Below are 16,630 nucleotides of genomic sequence, written 5' to 3'. Positions count from 1 at the left end.
GGCCGTGAGCGGGCCGGGAGGGACACAGCCCGACAGCCGGGCACCCAAACCCTGCCACAGCGGGGGATGGGAGCCCAGGGCAGAGGGCGGCTGGTGCTGGCAGCGGGGCAGCAGGGCACGCTCTGCCCTGGGAGGGTGTGCTGCCCTACAGCGCTGCTTCCTAGCGTGGCCAGGTGCACCCCTGAGCACTCCGGGGCTGTCCCTCGGTGCTGCCCTCTGCAGCAACTCCTCTGCTGCAGCTGCCTGGGGACCACGGGGGAGTCTGCTGGAGCCCCCACAGCCTCCCTCCATCCCCTGACCCCTCCATCAGACTCCAGCAGGGAGCTGCCGGGTACTGAAGGCTTGGATGCTGTGCTGGAAGAGGGAGATGAGGGGCACAGCCGGCCCAAGGCTCTGGGGACAGGGCTGTACCTTCGGCTGGTGCTCGATCTTGTAGGAGGTTTGCTGGAACTGGCGGATCTCCCTTATGATGTGTGAGATCTGTGCAGGGGTAAAACACAGGAGGTGCTCATGGCTCAGCCATCACCCAGAGAACCTGTCCCAGTGCCCAGGAGGGCAGGGGCACCCAGCACAGCACAATGCAGAGGCCTTTTTGTCTCTTCCAGACACTGGGAACAACCCCATGTGTGTGCAGGGACACATGTGGCCTCCTGGTGCTGTGCAGGTGAAGGCTGAGGGGACGCAGACCTGGCCACAGCCACATCAGCCCAGCCCAGCCCCTGGAGCACTCACCATCCTCATTTTGGAGAAGTTCACCAGGCCATCCTCGGTGTAGTTGGGGGTGCCCTCCTCGATGAACGCCAGGTCCGTCAGGTACATGCCCAGGTAGGGGACACACGGGGGGTCACAACTTCAGGAGTGAACCAGAGAGGAATGAGGAGTAAAACTCCCTCACTTTGCAGCTTGGGGCAGGGGAGAAGGGGACAGCTCTGCAGCCAGCAGAGGTGGAAGGATTCTCTCTAATATAGGAGAGCTCTCCCAGGGAAGGCTCCTGGTGTCCTGGGCCCCATCCCCACCAGCACAGCAGGACAGGCAGGACCTGTGGCTGGGCCCCTCACAAAGCCATGGGAGACGAGCAGGAGATGAGCTGGGGGCAGCTTTGACAGCACAGAGGGTCAGGAAGACCTTTAGAAGCTTCCATGGGCAACCTGATCTAGTGGAAGGGGACCCTGCCCACAGAGAGGAATGGAACAAGATGAGCTTTAGGGTCCCTTCCAACCTAAACCATTCTAGGATTTAATTGATTCTGTGATAGTGATGGGGAAAATTGTTCTCTAGTGCCTGGGAGTGGTTTTTCCCTTTGCAGTCCCTTTTATTCCCATTTTTCCTCATGCTGCCCAAAGGAGCAGCTTAGTCCTGGGGATCGCTGCCAGGATCCACTGTGCTGGCTCCACAGGGCAGCCTTCAGTGCAGGCTCTGAACACCCCTGGGAGCAGAGCTCAGCTCCCCCCGCCCTGCAGGCCCCAGGAGCAGCCCTGGGGGAGGAGGAGAAGCACCACTCACTCACTTTTTCAGTGCCTCCCTCAGGTTCTTGAACCTGCCCTCCGACGACACCAGCTTCTGGAGCTTATCAATCAGAGCCTTGGTCTGCAAGAAACCAGAGTGCTGCTGGCAGGGGCCCTGGAAGAGCCCCACTCCCTATGGCTGGGGGGGCAGCCTGCAGAGCCACAGGGGCACTTCCAGCCCACCCCAGCAGCTGTTTCTGCACCTCCACAGGTGCAGTGTGCCCTGGCCGTCACACCTGGCTGCAGGTGAGCAGGCTGTGCGCTCACTGCCTCCCCCTGCTCCCACCTCTGCCCTCGCCTGTTTTCATTCACAGGTTTGTCATTTTATAGCAAAAACAACTGCTCCTGGCTGGTGGGAGCCCACAGTGGTGCCAGCTCAGAGAGGTTTAACTGCACCACTGCCTTGCAGGGTGGGGACAGTGTCTTCTCACAGGTAACAAGTGACAGGACAAGGGGAAAGGAGTTGTGCCAGGAGAGGTTTAGATTGAATACTGGGCAAAGTTCTTAATGGCTGTCCAGCCCTGGCACAGCTGTCTGGGGTGGTGGTGGAGTCAGTGGAGGGATTTAACGGGTATGTGGATGTGGCACTTGGGGACAGGGGTTACCGGTGGCCTTGGCAGTGCCGAGGGAACAGCTGGACTTGCACGGTCTCAGAGAGCTTTTCTAACCCAAACAATTCCATGAATAAACCTAACTCCAAGGCAGGTCTGTGTGTCCACCCACCACCTCCCTCCTGAGAACAACCTGAAACCCCTCTGCCCATTTTCTGACTCTTTTCGAACGTGTCTCCCCTGCCCCAACACCCCCAGCAAGCCCAGCTCCCCGGAGGGGCCGGCCCTACCTGCTTGGAGACCTTGAGCCACGTTTTCTTGAGGCGGAAGATGGCACTGCGGTTGAGGGAGGAGGTGATCTCCAGCACGGCGTTGTAGTTGTGCAGGCAGCGGCAGATGTCGGCCACCGCCACCCACTTCTCGATGGCGCTGGCGCGCGCCGCGATCTCCTCGTTGCGGATGATCTCCGAGGCGATCAGGTTGCTGACCTTGGGGAGACACGGCCCCAGCCTGGCCTTCAGCGTGGCTTTGGGCACCCCAGCCTCACAGCAGGGCGAGATCTCCCTGTGCTGCTGCAGCCCCGCCAGCAGCACTGCAGCAGGACTGGCTCCACCTGCACCGAGCCCCGTGGGGCAGGCAGGGCCCGTGGGACAGGCAGGGCCCGTGGGGCAGAGGCAGGGCTGTGGGACAGGCAGGGCTGTGGGACAGGCAGGGCCCGTGGGGCAGAGGCAGGGCTGTGGGACAGGCAGGGCTGTGGGACAGAGGCAGGGCCATGGGGCAGGCAGGGCCGTGGGGCAGGTGACCCTCCCTCACCCCAGCCCTGGGGAGGGGGCTGAGCCTCCCCCGTGCCCATCGCCCTGTGCCCTGCAGCTGCACCTACATCATTGAAGTGCTTTGTGTTCTTCATGATGTATGGAGTCCTCTCGTTCTTCTCCAGCTTCATCCAGCCTTGCCCAAAGAATTCCCTGCAAACCACAGTGCTCAGGTCAACTATTATTGACCAGTTTTGTGGGATGTCCAAGCCCTGCAAGCTCCACTGCATTCATATGGGATGGAGATCCTGAGGTCTTTGCCCCCAGACTGCTGGAAAGGGACCGTGGATGTGGCTGGATTGTGATGTTTGTGGGAAGGTCTTCCTGAGCTGATTACCTTGGGACATCCCATAAAAGCAGAGAAGCCACAGGGCTCCAAATCTGCCCTTGAACCAAGTCTGGGCTACTGGCAAAGCCCAGGAAGGCTTTGCAGTGTCTGGGGTCAGCCCAGCCAGGCTGCCCATGGGGCCCTGGCTGACCAGAGCCCCCTTTCCTGACCCACGGGGATCACTCACTCATATGGGATCTTCTTGAAGACCAGGTGGTCCAGCAGCGTCAGCTGTTCTGCGATCTCCAGGGCTGAATGGTTCTCAAAGGGCTCTGCTTTGACCCCCTCGGCCTGTGGGATGGAGAACAGTGGGGCTCAGCAGGAGCTCAGTGAGAACCCCACACAGCAAGGACACAGACCCAAAGCCAAGGCAGGCTCTCAGGCCAAAGGCTTTTCCCCAGCAGAGCCGGGTGTGGTGCTCCAGAGGCACCCCAGCCCACACCATGCTGCTGCCAGCCTTGAGAACCCCGGGGATTTAATTATGCAGCCTTTTGGCTGTTTAATTAGCAAAGCACCCAGGATCCCAGCTGGAGCACCGCTGCCCCTGCTCAGGAGGGCAAGAGGGGTCTGCCAAGGGATTTCCAGGAAAGCAGGGGAGCAGGGATGGGCCCTGTGCCACTGCCCGGCTCTGGCCAAGCAGCACTGCAGCACAGCAGGGCTCAGGGTGCCCCCACAGACAAAGCCTGAGGTGCAGACTGCATGGAGTCACTGGTGACTGTCCTCAAACCATCACAGAGACATGGTCACTGAGACCAGTCCTTGGGCACAGCTCAGGACCTCCCAACACCCCCACAAACAGTGCTTGGATGGGGCTGCTGCCACTCCCTGCAACACCTCCACCCTGCTGCCTTCAGGGAAAAGATGAGCCACCAAAAACAACAAACCCCACTGGTGTCCTGCCCAAATAAACCCCAAACTGCCCTGGTGACACAGGAGAACCCCCCAAGATCAACACACATGCACAAGGCAAGAGCCCCTTGCACAATCCCTTGGGACAGGGGTTGGGAAAGCTCCAGCAAACAACGCAGCCCCCTGCTCGTGATGTGCACCCCAAACCCCAGGGCACCCTCACATCCCAGCACCCTTTGACTGCAGGTGCTGCTGCCCAGCCTGAGGGGCAGAGCAAAGCCCTCAGGGCTCTTCTGTCCTCTCCTCTTCAGAGGAAGTTTCCAGAACATGCAGTTATGGGCAACAGCCCAAACAAAGCCCAGGAGGGAGTGCCCCCCTCCAGAAGCCACCAGCAGAGCCAGGGGACAGAGTCGTGGGTGTTTCAGGTGCTCCAGGCCAGTTTCAAGTGGCTCTTGTGTCCTGGGAACAGGTTTGGCTGGGTTTTTTCCAGTGCAGAAGGGCAGCAAGTGCTGTGCAGCCACCCTGCACCCTCTATCCATGCACATTCCCAGGGAGCAGCAGTGATCCTGGCTGAGCCAGAGCCCCTCACTTGGAACTGGAACGGGTTTGGGGACACAGAGGACACGATGGGAGCTCCTGGGGCACAGGCAGCAGCAGGCAGGTGTCTCCGTGCCCTCTCCAGCCATTCTGCCGACTGCAGGGGGAATAATGTGCCCGAGGGCTGGCTGGTGCTGCCTCTGCCCTAACAGATCCAGCTGTGCTCACAGCTGGCCCCTCCCCAGAAAGCCTTTCCTGCTTTGCAGCTGCAGCCCTGGCACTGGCCTTGGAGACTCACTCTGCCCTGAGTGAGCACCAGGACCTTTGGCTGCTCCCCTTCCACCACCCCAAGGCAGCAGGGGCAGGCAGGCAGGCAGGGAGGGAGGGAAGGAAGGAGTGTTTACCATCTGCACCACCTCCTCCAGGGTTATCTGGTTGTCTCCTGGATCCTCCTGCGTCAAGGTCCTGTGGCACAGAAAGAGAGGATTTCTGCAGCTGGGAGAGCACCAGACCCACACGGCTCCAGCAGGGCAGCATGGCCCCGGGGAACAGCATGGCTGCAACACTCAGCCTGTGTTTCAGGAGACCCCCTCAGTGCCATTTCTCATTTTACAGAGAAAAACACTCCTTAGCCGAGGCCACCTGGCTCCACAAGTGTCAGCCCTGCTGCAAGACAGCGTGGGGTGGGCACACCCTGAGTGCCAGCACAGCCCTGCCCAGCACAGCCCTGGGAGCCACGGTGCCACACCAGAACCTGACAGCAGCAGGGCCAGCACCCTCTGGGCTCAGCACTGAACCTCAGCAGGGCACCAAGGGGGTCACACCCACCCTGCCCTGAGGCTGAGAGCAGCCAGCCTCCCCCTCATCTTCCTCCCTGGCCGCTCCCAGCCCCGGCACAGTCCCTGCTGTGCCTGCTGTGCTCCCGGGTGAGGGCAGGAGCAGCCAGCAGCTGGCAGTGCCAGGACAAGCCTGACACAAAACCTCCAGCCCCTCACCTGATGATGTTGGCAGCTGCCTTCCTCTCCTGTGTCAGGAGCTCGGGGTCGTGGATCACCTCCTCCAGGAAGCCAATCACCCGGAACTTCAGCTCCTCGTTGGTCTCAAAGTCCTGCCAAGGCCAGCACAGCCTGGGGTTAATTACTGTGCTGGAGTGACCCTGATGCAGCAGAGCTGCCTCCTTCCCACCTTGGCAAGGGGCTGCCTCTTCCCAGTACAATCCCAGCACGGGAGGGCAGCAGGCTCACTCAGTTCCATTGCACCAGCATCACCAGCCTGGGAGAGCTGTGACTTCCCAGTGAGAACCAGTATAGCACTGGTGCCACTGCCCCGTCACCAGGGCAGGAGGGACAGGACAGCAGGGACAGCTCCCAGTGCCCGAGCCCTGACCTCACCCTGAGCATCCCAATGGGCACCAAACCCAGAGGCTCCCCTTGCTCTGCACCCAGCCATGGGTGCTGGCAGGCCCAGCTCCCCTCCCCTGCACCCCAGCTGTGCAAGCACTGCATGTGCCCCCTGTTCCCTGCCGGGGACCCCAGCCCCCTGCTCCTCACCATCTACACTGCTTCATCAGACCCTCCATGCCTGATTGCCTTCTCAGCAATGCTGGCTGAGCTGCCCAGCACGCAGGCAGGCAGGAGGGAGAGGGGGAAGGCGGCGCTGCCCACCTGGGAGTGCTTGGACACCCAGTGCCGCAGCACGTTCAGCACGCGGTTGGTGGCGGCTCTGCGGATCACAAACTCCTTGTCCCCGTTCCGCTGGTCCGTCGGGAACCCTGAAACTGCCAGGGGCCCTCAGCACGGCACAGCCCCTCAGGGAGGCCCCTCTGGGGCTGCCAGAGGAGCACCCCCTCCCTGAGCTGCTGTGTCAGCAGGCAGGGGGACACCCTGGGGCCTGCACCGCCCTTGGGCAGTGCCGTGCCCAGACCCCAGGGCACGGCCTGGAGCAGGCTCTGGGGGCTCTGGGGGCTCCGGGCTCCCCCAGCCCAGAGTGTGCCTGCAGGGAGACCCCTCAGGTGGCTTCCAGAGGCAGTCCCTGGGGCAGGTACCTGCACTGGCCAGGGACATCCTGCGGTACTTCTCCTTGGTGGGAGTGCCCTCGTTGGCCCCCGCCGTGGCGATGGCGAAGGCAGAGGTGGCAGACAGGGCGCTGCGGGTGCTGTCCAGGTCCCGGCAGGACGTCATCACCATGCCATTGTTGTAGGAAAACAGCGAGAAATCTGCGGGAGAAGAAATCCAACACCCCGGTGGGCAGCACTGCTGCCAGACAGGGCCCCACACGTGCCAGCCCCCCGAGACACGGGCACCCCCCAGACCTCACTCGTTACCTGATGAATTTTTGCACTTGATGGACTTGGGAGTTGTTGGAGATTTCGTTGGGGAAGCTTCAGCTTCTGCTTCATCGCTGTGGTTGGGATCCGTGTCCGACTCTTCCCTGACAGACACCTCTGAGCCTGGGAGGACAGGGAACCCCTTTACACCCGCTCCATGCAAACACAGCCACCTTTTAGTTCTTCCCAATTTTCCTCAAGTCTGGCCCATTCCAGCTTGGGATGCAGCCACCATGTAGGGGAAAGGTACAGAGTTCTGCTGTTTCTGTGGGATACTTTGGAACAGGTTTTTTCCTTGAGGTGGGGGGGTTGGGTGGATTTTGGGTTTTGTTATTAAAGATTACTGAGGTTTCAGGAGGCAGGAGCTCTCTGTGCATGCACCTAAACCAGCCCCTGTGTGCCAGATCCCAAAGCCACAGGGACTCACTCTGCTTGCCCGGCAGGGACTCCTCTTGCTTCTCCGAGGCCGCTTCTCCCTCGTCGGGGATCTTGTTGGGATAGCCACTGGACACGTACAGCTTGTTGATGTCCAGCGTGGTCTTGCTGAAGGGGGCCATGGAGGAGTAGACGCCGGCGTAGCCGTTGGAGGAGCAGCTGAGCGCGGCCAGGTCGAGCGCCTTGCCGCCGGTGATGATGGGGATGTTGAGGGACAGCTTCCTGCGCCGGCTGGGCGACGACGACTTGCTCAGCGACAGCGGCGGCGGCGACGAGAACTTGCGGTTGGCCCGGGGCGACTTGGGGGGCTCCCCGTAGAGCAGCTTGTTGTTCTGGCTGTTTGCAAACAGGAGCTCCAGGGACCTGGCAGGGACAGGGAGAGGCTGAGCTGGCACTCGCCCTGCCCAGAAGGTGGTGGGGATCCCCCTGTGGCACTGGGAGCCCAGGGTGTGCCCCCAGACACAGCAGCAGAGTCAACGTGAGCCCCTCCACCCCATGGGCAGCACTGGGACACCAGGGAATGCCCCCAGACACAGCAGCAGAGTCAATGTGAGCCCCTCCACCCCATGGGCAGCCCTGGGACACCAGGGTATTCCCCCAGACACAGCAGCAGAGCCAACTCCACCCTGTGGGCAGCTCCTGGCCCTCCCAGGAGTGGGGACACCCGCAGAGCTTGGATTCATCTCCGTCCCCTGTTTGGGGGTAGCTCAGCTCACGGGCAGCAGTGACAGTCCCAGGGTGGCAGCAGGGACAGGACAGGTCCCTGGCAGCACTGCAGCCTCACCGTGCAGGGATGGCACTGATGGGCTTCTTGTAGATGGTGATGAGCTTGTCGAGCACGACGAGGGCGGTGGTGAAGACGCGGTAGGAGTGCAGGAAGGTGTTGAGGAAGTCAATGCTCAGGAAGCGCAGGTCCGTCAGCCTCTCCAGCAGCCGCTCCACGCTGGCATAGCGGATCTGCAGGACCTTGCAGGAATTCATCGTTTTACTGAACCTAATGTCAACATCATCACAATACAAGCTGGCATCAGACCTGCAGAGAAACGAGATTTCTGTGGTTCCAGCCTGGAACGAAACCAAGAGACCATGGGAAGCAGTGCAGGAAGGAGCCCTGTTCATACGGGTGTCCCCAGGGGAAAACCCAAAACTCCACACCCTGGAATGGGCTCCTGGAATGGGTGGAGTGCTCAGCAGGCAGAGGGATGTGGACGGGCCGTCCCCAGATGGACACAAGCCAAGCCCCCTCCACTGCCTGGCAGCAGGGAACAGGGCAGGAACTCCCCATGCTGCCCCGTCCCCCCGGCTAGGAGCAGCCCCCCTTGTCCCACACATGTCCCAGCACAGCCTCTGCACCCCAGGACCTACAGGGAGGACAGCCCCCAGCCCCTCCCTTCTGGCACTTTTACCCCCTCTTTACTATTGTCATTTTTCTCTGAACTCTCCCCTTTGGCATCCCCACCTCCCCAGCACACACAAATCCCTCAGCAGCTGATCACCACACTGGGACAGCCCACGGAGCACACGGGTGAGGCCCCAGGGAGGTCCCAGTGCTCCTGAGGCTCCTGGCAGCGTTGGCTGCCACAGGAGCTGTGTCCTGCCCCTGCACACTCATTTGAGGCAGCGCTGGGCTGCCACAGGAGCTGTGTCCTGCCCCTGCACACTCACTTGATCATCTGGGGCACGGTGACCTTGGAGTTCTCCTCGAAGGCATTCATCATCAGCCCGTTGCAGCGGATGTTGTCCACGCACTGGAGAGACACGGGTGGCAGGTGGAGGAGCTCAGGGCTTGGCTTTCCCCAGAGCAGCCACATCCCTGCTCCCTGCAGGTCCCCACACCCCAAGGGCACCAGGAAAGCTCCCGGGGTGCAAACCCAGGCTCAGGGCAGCAGCGGGGCCATGGGCACACAGCAAACCCCATGTTACCTGCCTGCCCAAACCGATGCCACGGCCCAGCTGGGACCCCTGGCAGCTCCTCGTGCTGAGAGCTCCACGCCCCTCCCTGCTGGGTCCTACCTGGCTGATGTCACTGGTCCATGCAGCCTTCTCCTGCCTGGACGAGGCCACCAGGATAACGGTGAAAGATGAGGAATCTTTCGGCTCCACCACGATTTTGAAGTCAAGGTGGTCAATGTCTTGTCCTGATGTTTTGGCTTTGGAAGAGAAAAACCCCACACAGTGATTGGGAAAGCCTTTCCCATTCCCTCTCTCCCAGCCAGGTTTCAAGGAGGGTTTATTCAGGTTTTTGTGGGTTGTTGGCTGCCGCAGGAAGGTCAGGTCTGTCTAACTGTGGGTCTGCTTGGTTCACAGTAAGTAATTAATCTAACTAAACCTCAGCTGTGGATTCATTGACTGTGCTGGCACCAGGATGTGACCCACTCACCACGCAGACCCAGGCACCTCCCCAGCACCTACCATCCTCATCGGTGCTCTCGGGCTCCTCCACCAGTGTGCAGTCGATGAGGGAGATCACCCCGTTCTGCAGGGGACAAAGGGGGCTCAGCCCTGCCAGCCTGGGGCTGGGCATCCCCTGGCCCCCCAGCTCAGCCCCCACCAGGCCGGGAGCCAGGGTTCAGCAGTGGGACCCCCCCAGGGGCTCCTCCATCCTTGTCCCCCACCCCAGGGCTGGGGACAGGTCCGTGTCCCCAGGGGACAGCCCAGGGGAGGGGGACACACACACAGCCCCTGCTTTCACTGGGAAAAAAGGTCTGTGCCTGCTGGGATCTCTGGGTTTTCCTTGTCAAATTGATCAACTAATTTGTTTATAAATTATTTAATAGGAGCTTTAAATTTAATTTTCCCAAAGTCTGTTGTTGCAATTATCAGCTCTTTGCCACGGACTGTAATTCTTCAAACTGATAATTTAATGCCAGTAACAAGCAATTTCTGTAAGATTCTTGCTCAATTAACTGCCAAACTTCCCCAAATAAACATGGGAATCCAGGGAGCAACCAGAGGAGCTGGGAGCACTACAGACAGCCCAGGCTGTGATTCCAGCTTCTTCCAGAACAGACTGTCAACGTTTCTGCCACAAACCAGGGTGAATTCTTTTATCAAGATCGTGTAGTTTCTCATCTCCCCCATGACTCAGCTCTGACAAGGACCACGTGAAATAAATCCAGGTGGCCACAGGCTCCCAGCCCAGCATCCCTGGGGCTGTGCCAGGGGAGGCCAAGGCGGTCCTGGACCCCTCTGTCACCAGCTAGGGCCACAGCAGGGCCACCCTGTGCTGTCCCCCCACGGGCAGGGAGCAGCAGCAGCCCCGGCCCCTCACCTTGGTGAGGTGCAGCTTGCCCCCGGAGCCGCGGGTGCAGATGATGAGGTGCTTGGAGAAGAGGAAGCACTGGCGCTCGCCCTCCTTGCGGAGCGACAGCGAGCCCAGCCGGCCCCGCGTGATCTTCCCTTTCTCTGACATGGGCACCTGGATCAGGGAGCCTGCGGGGACAGGGTGTCAGCCCTGCATGGCACAGCCCCCATGTGCCCCCAGCCCCAGCCCCAGCCCCAGCTCTGTGTGATCTTCCCTTTCTCTGACATGGGCACCTGGATCAGGGAGCCTGCAGGGACAGGGTGTCAGCCCCGCGTGGCACAGCCCCCAGTGTGCCCCCAGCCCCAGCCCCGTGTGATCTTCCCTTTCTCTGACATGGGCACCTGGATCAGGGAGCCTGCAGGGACAGGGTGTCAGCCCTGCATGGCACAGCCCCCATGTGCCCCCAGCCCCAGCCCCAGCCCCGTGAGATCTTCCCTTTCTCTGACATGGGCACCTGGATCAGGGACCCTGCGGGGACAGGGTGTCAGCCCTGCATGGCACAGCCCCCAGTGTGCCCCCAGCCCCGTGTGATCTTCCCTTTCTCTGACATGGGCACCTGGATCATGGACCCTGCAGGGACAGGGTGTCAGCCCTGCATGGCACAGCCCCCAGTGTGCCCCCAGCCCCGTGAGATCTTCCCTTTCTCTGACATGGGCACCTGGATCAGGGACCCTGCAGGGACAGGGTGTCAGCCCCGCGTGGCACAGCCCCCATGTGCCCCCAGCCCCAGCCCACCCTGCACCCCCAGCCCACTCCAGGACCAGAGCTCAGCCTGGTCCTGCTGCCTGCCCCGTGGGGCACCAGCAACAGCCAAGGTGCACCTCCCGTGCCCTGATGGGGAAAGGGCAGGGACAAAACCACCCAAAAGTGCCAGAACTGCCTGAGCTGATGTGCCTCTGATCAGTGAAAACTCAGAACTGATTTATATTTTTAAATTTCAGAGGCCACCAGTGCACACAGGACAGGGACAGGGCCACAGGGCTCACGTTCACCACAGAGGGGAGGGACGCTGGCACTGGCACAGACCTTGTCTGACGAAGGTCTGGCTGGTGTCCAGCAGGATCTCACAGCCCTCGATGATCATCCTCTCTATTGCCAGGTTTTTCCGAATGTTTTCAGTCTCACTCACTTCATCGTGCATTATCCTGAAGGATGGAGAGGAGAAAATCACAGCCGGGGTGGGATCTGCACAAGTTTTCCCTTTGGACACATGGTGGGGCTGCACCAGGTAAAACCAAAACTGAAGGAATGTCAAGGGAATTGCAGCAGGATCCACCCAGACAGAGCCAGGAGCTCCAGAGGTGACCTGCACATCTGCCCAGGCTGTGCCTCCAGGCTGATAAATACTGAAATGGGAGTGCTTGGAAATCACAAAATTCAGATTCAGGGCGGACTGATCTCCCCCTCACCAGCCCTCTCTGATATCCCTGCTCCTTGAGGAGTGGGAAAAGGGATGGAAACTCTTTACAGAACTTAAGGTGTGCAAGTGGGTCTGGCACCAACATCCAGAGCACTTCAGAACAGTCCACGGGCTGGGGAGGAAGAGGATAAAAAGCAGGGAATTATGGCCAATTCCCAAGTGCTCATGTGGAGATTTTGGAGGCCCTTGGTGCCTTCCCACAGGGCAGCCCCACCAGCCCTGAACAGAGGGCAGAACCAGACAGTTGGAGCCATCCCAGTCCTGCAAAGCCCTCATTTCATCATCCAGAAGCCCTGGGAAACACTGCCCCTGGCCAGGGGCACCCAGGAGCCATCCCACAGCCCAGGGATGGATCAGCAGCTCTCACCTGGACAGCTCTTCCAGCTTGGACTTGGCATAATCCAGGCTGTTCCTCTCCACGTGCTCGTGGGGCGTGTGGGCCAGCAGCTCGTGCAGGGTCAGGATGTACCTGGGGATCTGCAGCACAGGGGAGAGCCGAGGTCAGCGGGGGCACAGGGGACAGCAGGGGCCCACCCTGGGCTGCTCCTGCCGTGCCTGGGGACACCCTGGCCAGGGACACCCTGGCCTGAGCAGTCCAAAGCTCCTTGTGCCAAAGCTGAATGAACAGGGGGCACAACGTGGGGCTGTGCCCGGGACCCTGCTGGTCCCTGTCCCAGAGGTGTGGGACAACTGGGGAGCCAGCAGCACTCAGAGTCCCCCCCAGAGATGGCCCAAGCAGGCCCAGGAGCTGTGTGGGACCACGAGGGTGCAGCCCAGGCCACCCTGCCCCAGGCTCTGCCCCCCACCATCCACTGCCAGCTGTGGGCACGGGGTGTGCCCTGCCCCTCCCACCTCCCCGAGCCCCCGGGGCCAGCCCTGGCTGCAGGGCTCACCTGGAACATGGGGTAGGTGAGGAAGGTCTCCAGGGTCCTCTCCTCGCAGTCAGGCTTGGCCTCGTAGTGCTTGAGCAGCTTGTCGAAGTCGCGGTTCTGCTTGCAGTGCGCCAGGATCTGCAGGCTGTACTGGTGGTTGCGCACAAACTCCTGGTAGATGTTCAGCATGGGCAGCAGGATGTCAAACAGGTCGGCTGCAGGCAGAGCAGGGGCGTGGGTGGGCTGCTCCAGCCCCTCCTGGGACCCAGCACAGCCCTGAGCCCAGAGCAGCCCTGGGGTGTCCTGCTCCTTGTGCCCCCAGCACAGCCCTGAGCCCAGAGCAGCCCGGAGCCCAGAGCAGCCCATCCTGCTCCTTGTGCCTCCAGCTCTGCCCCTGAGCCCAGAGCAGCCCATCCTGCTCCTCATGCCCCCAGCACAGCCCCTGAGCCCAGAGCAGCCTGTCCTGCTCCTCGTGCCCCCCAGCCCTGCTGAGCTCAGGAGGGTCTGATGGGACACAGTGATGCTCTCCAGCATCAGTCCCCCTGTGCATGGTCCAGCCCCACCTCCCAGCAAAACCAGGAATGCCAGAATTTGGTCACTCTGGGGTTTTACTGACGTGACCAAGCCAGGACATGGTGTTCAGTGTGTTTTGCTGCTGGTTGGCAAATGCCTGTGGAGCTGCAGAAGGAGCAGCAGCAGCAGCAGCAGCAGCAGCAGGAGGAGGGGGCAGCAGCACTCACCCAGCACCAGCGTGGGCCAGCTGGAGATCCGTGCCTTCAGGCCTTGGTAGAAAATTTGGTGCAAAAACATGATTGTTTCACTGGAAGAGGAACCAAGAGAGGACTAAGCCAAACCAAGAACAGAACAGATAAACGAGAGGTAAATAAGGAGAAATTAGACAAATTCCTCAGCCCAGGGGGAGCAGGGCAGCCCTTGTGCTGCTGGGGGCAGCTGCTCGAGGCAGAGCAGAGGGTGCCTGGAGGCACAGGGGAGAATGATGGAGCTGCACACTCCCAGCACCAGGGAACGTGCCCCCCAGATGGAGCTGCACACTCCCAGTGCCAGGGAATGATGGAGCTGCACACTCCATGCACCAGGGAATGGTGCAGCTGCACACTCCCATCACTAGGGAATGATGGAGCTGCACACTCCATGCACCAGGGAATGGTGCAGCTGCACACTCCCATCACTAGGGAATGATGGAGCTGCACACTCCATGCACCAGGGAATGGTGCAGCTGCAGACTCCCAGCACCAGGAAATGATGGAGCTGCAGACTCCCAGCGCCAGGGAATGATGGAGCTGCAGACTCCCAGCACCAGGGAATGGTGCAGCTGCACACTCCCAGCACCAGGGAATGATGGAGCTGCACACTCCCAGCACCAGGGAATGATGGAGCTGCACAATCCCAGCACCAGGGAATGGTGCAGCTGCACACTCCCAGCGCCAGGGAGGGCAGCGGGTGTGCAGAGCTGCTGGGACCCCACAGAGCTGCCAGGGCCCAGGACAGAGCTCACCTGTTGAGGAAAATGCTGCTGACGTCGTCGTGGGTGATGGGCGGCTTCTTGGAGCTGGCGGCCATGCGCAGCGGCCGCAGGAAGTTGTTGACCAGGATGTGGAGCTGCTGGACGTACTCGGCCTCGGCCTCCAGCATGCTGAACACCACCTGGTTCCTCTTGCGCATGCTGTCGGCGTGGGGGGACCTGATGTAGTCCTGGATGATGGTCTTCCACTTCCTGCGGCACAGCCAGCCCCGCAGGAAGCTCTGCACCTGGGGGAGCGGGGCTGGGGGTCAGGGACGGGGCTGGGGGCCAGGCAGGGACCCTCACTCAACACGGTGAGGTGCCTGGCTCTGTACCCAGGGGTGTGCTGCTGCCTCTCCCTGGAGCTGCTCTGAACCCTCCAGGCTGGGGATCCAAGAGCTCATCCAAACTCCTAGCACAGGCTGCCCACAGCAGCCGTGGCTGCCCCATCCCTGGAGTCGTCAGGGGAAGGTTGGATGGAGCCTGGAGCAGCCTGGGACAGTGGGAGGTGTGCCAGCCCATGACAGGGGGTGGAAGGAGATGAGGTTTCAGATCCCTCCCTGGTGTAGCTGGGCACCTGCAGCACGTCCTGCTCTGTGCCCAGGCTCCCGCCGCAGGACAGGGGGTGCCCAGGGCCGGGCTGTTGCTCCCTGGGGGAATGCTGCCAGGGCGATGGCTTTTCCCCAGCCACAGTAAAAGCTGTGACAGCCATGGGAACAGAAGTCAGAGGGGCTGGAGGTGCAGGAGCCAGCACTGGCTGGGAAGCCTCGTGCTCCCAGCAATGCTGGGAGTGCCCTGCCAACAGATGGGCTCCCACCTGGGCAGAACACATTTTCCTCCTAAAACCCTGCTGACAGAAGCACTGGCTCAGACACCTCCCTCAGGCCCCCAGGGAGCACGTCTGTGCCTGCTGGCCCCCAGTGCCAGCCCTCACCACCACCCACCTTCTTGATCTTCTTGATGTCACTGTCATCGTCGCTGGGCGCGCTGCTCTGGCTGGCCTGGATGCGCTCGTGGTCCTTGAGCAGGGACGCAATCTGTGGGCACAGGGGCGAGTGAGCAGGGGCCCTGCACTGCCTGGGGCTGGGGGCATCCCAGGGTATCCCAGGGGCTGAGAGCATCCCAGGGTATCCCAGGGGCTGAGGGGATCCCAGGGTATCCCAGGACCCGAGGGCATCCCGGGCTGCCCCTGTGCCAGCGTGAGCCTCTGGGTTAATGACAGACACAGGCACACCTTGTGCTGGGTCTGTCCCAATGGCCATCACAGAGCCACAGAGTGTTTCAGGCTGGAAAAGCCCTCTGAGATCATCAAGCCCACCCGATCACAACACTGCCACTAACCCACCATTGTCCCCGAGTGCCACATCCACACAGTTTTTAATTCCCTCCATGGGTGGGGACTCAATCAGCGGATGAAGCAGGTGAAGAAAGATGGCAGAGCTGTCAGGGCTGCTCAAGCTGTCACTGACTCCTCAGTACCTCTGAACCCTGTCAGGACCTGCACCTGGAAATCCTCATGGGTGCCCAATCCAAACCCCATCCCTGCTTCCCAAAAAAGCCTTCACAGCAACTCAGTAAACACAGCTCGGGGAGAAAATGGCAGAAAAATCCTGAGCATGTGGACCCCAAGATGTGCAGGCGGGGAGCAGCCCCCAGGCGCTCCCTCCCGTGTGGGATCAGAGCCATCAGCTCCCGCCTTGGGTTTCACTGTTTCTCCCTGTGCTTTCTCTCCCTCCTCTGCTCATCGCCTGTCCCGGCCCCCACGGCCAAAACCACTTGGAAAGTGACAGGAAAAGGCAAGAAACAGCACATGTGCCATCCAGAACGTGGGAAATTGGGAAAATGTGATCTGGATTTGGATTTTGATTTTGAAAGAAACAACTTGGAAAGAGGACTTTCCTGGGGGGGTGGGGAGGGGGAAGATGTCCCATTTTGGACAGAAAGGAGGAAAAAAGATGAGTTTGGACTGGTGGAAAAAGCAGGAACACACCAGAGCTGGTGGCCACAGGCTCATGGTCACTGATCCAGCTTCTACACATCTGTTTCACCCCATTTCATTATATGGATCAGATGTTAGAGGAGATTTTAGAGCTTGTTGCATGCCCCAACACATGGTCAGGGATTGTTATTGATCTACACATTTGAACCCAAAAATTCAAAATGTAAGGA

The 16,630-nt window shown here is 60.6% G+C and overlaps 1 protein-coding gene across 10 annotated transcripts in view; it reads right to left on the bottom strand.

Annotated features, from left to right (window-relative positions):
- RASGRF1 (Ras protein specific guanine nucleotide releasing factor 1) overlaps positions 1-16,630 on the bottom strand; it is a 29,849-nt gene that overhangs the window by 1,176 nt on the left and 12,043 nt on the right. For 9 of the 10 annotated variants that reach the window (XR_011681398.1, XR_011681399.1, XR_011681397.1 and 6 more), the window contains exons 4-26: positions 15,406-15,498; positions 14,456-14,709; positions 13,680-13,759; positions 12,961-13,154; positions 12,435-12,544; positions 11,674-11,792; positions 10,615-10,775; positions 9,756-9,819; positions 9,357-9,493; positions 9,009-9,091; positions 8,128-8,376; positions 7,336-7,706; positions 6,906-7,031; positions 6,627-6,797; positions 6,247-6,359; positions 5,578-5,690; positions 4,987-5,047; positions 3,384-3,487; positions 2,937-3,021; positions 2,347-2,544; positions 1,508-1,587; positions 733-850; positions 412-480 (exon numbers count right to left, since the gene is read on the bottom strand). Coding sequence is in view for 2 of the 10 variants with exons in the window: in XM_071441079.1 (XP_071297180.1) it covers positions 412-480; positions 733-850; positions 1,508-1,587; positions 2,347-2,544; positions 2,937-3,021; positions 3,384-3,487; positions 4,987-5,047; positions 5,578-5,690; positions 6,247-6,359; positions 6,627-6,797; positions 6,906-7,031; positions 7,336-7,706; positions 8,128-8,376; positions 9,009-9,091; positions 9,357-9,493; positions 9,756-9,819; positions 10,615-10,775; positions 11,674-11,792; positions 12,435-12,544; positions 12,961-13,154; positions 13,680-13,759; positions 14,456-14,709; positions 15,406-15,498 (3,153 nt within the window). In the remaining 8 variants the exon portion in view is untranslated. The remainder of the gene's footprint in view (positions 1-411; positions 481-732; positions 851-1,507; positions 1,588-2,346; positions 2,545-2,936; positions 3,022-3,383; positions 3,488-4,986; positions 5,048-5,577; positions 5,691-6,246; positions 6,360-6,626; positions 6,798-6,905; positions 7,032-7,335; positions 7,707-8,127; positions 8,377-9,008; positions 9,092-9,356; positions 9,494-9,755; positions 9,820-10,614; positions 10,776-11,673; positions 11,793-12,434; positions 12,545-12,960; positions 13,155-13,679; positions 13,760-14,455; positions 14,710-15,405; positions 15,499-16,630) is intronic. The other variant, XM_071441081.1, reaches the window with a different exon arrangement.

The sequence above is a fragment of the Agelaius tricolor genome, unplaced genomic scaffold, assembly GCF_023055355.1.
Source record: "Agelaius tricolor isolate 1412-34295 unplaced genomic scaffold, bAgeTri1.0.p SCAF_16, whole genome shotgun sequence".
NCBI lineage: Eukaryota > Metazoa > Chordata > Aves > Passeriformes > Icteridae > Agelaius > Agelaius tricolor.
This window is presented reverse-complemented; position numbering and strand designations above follow the sequence as displayed.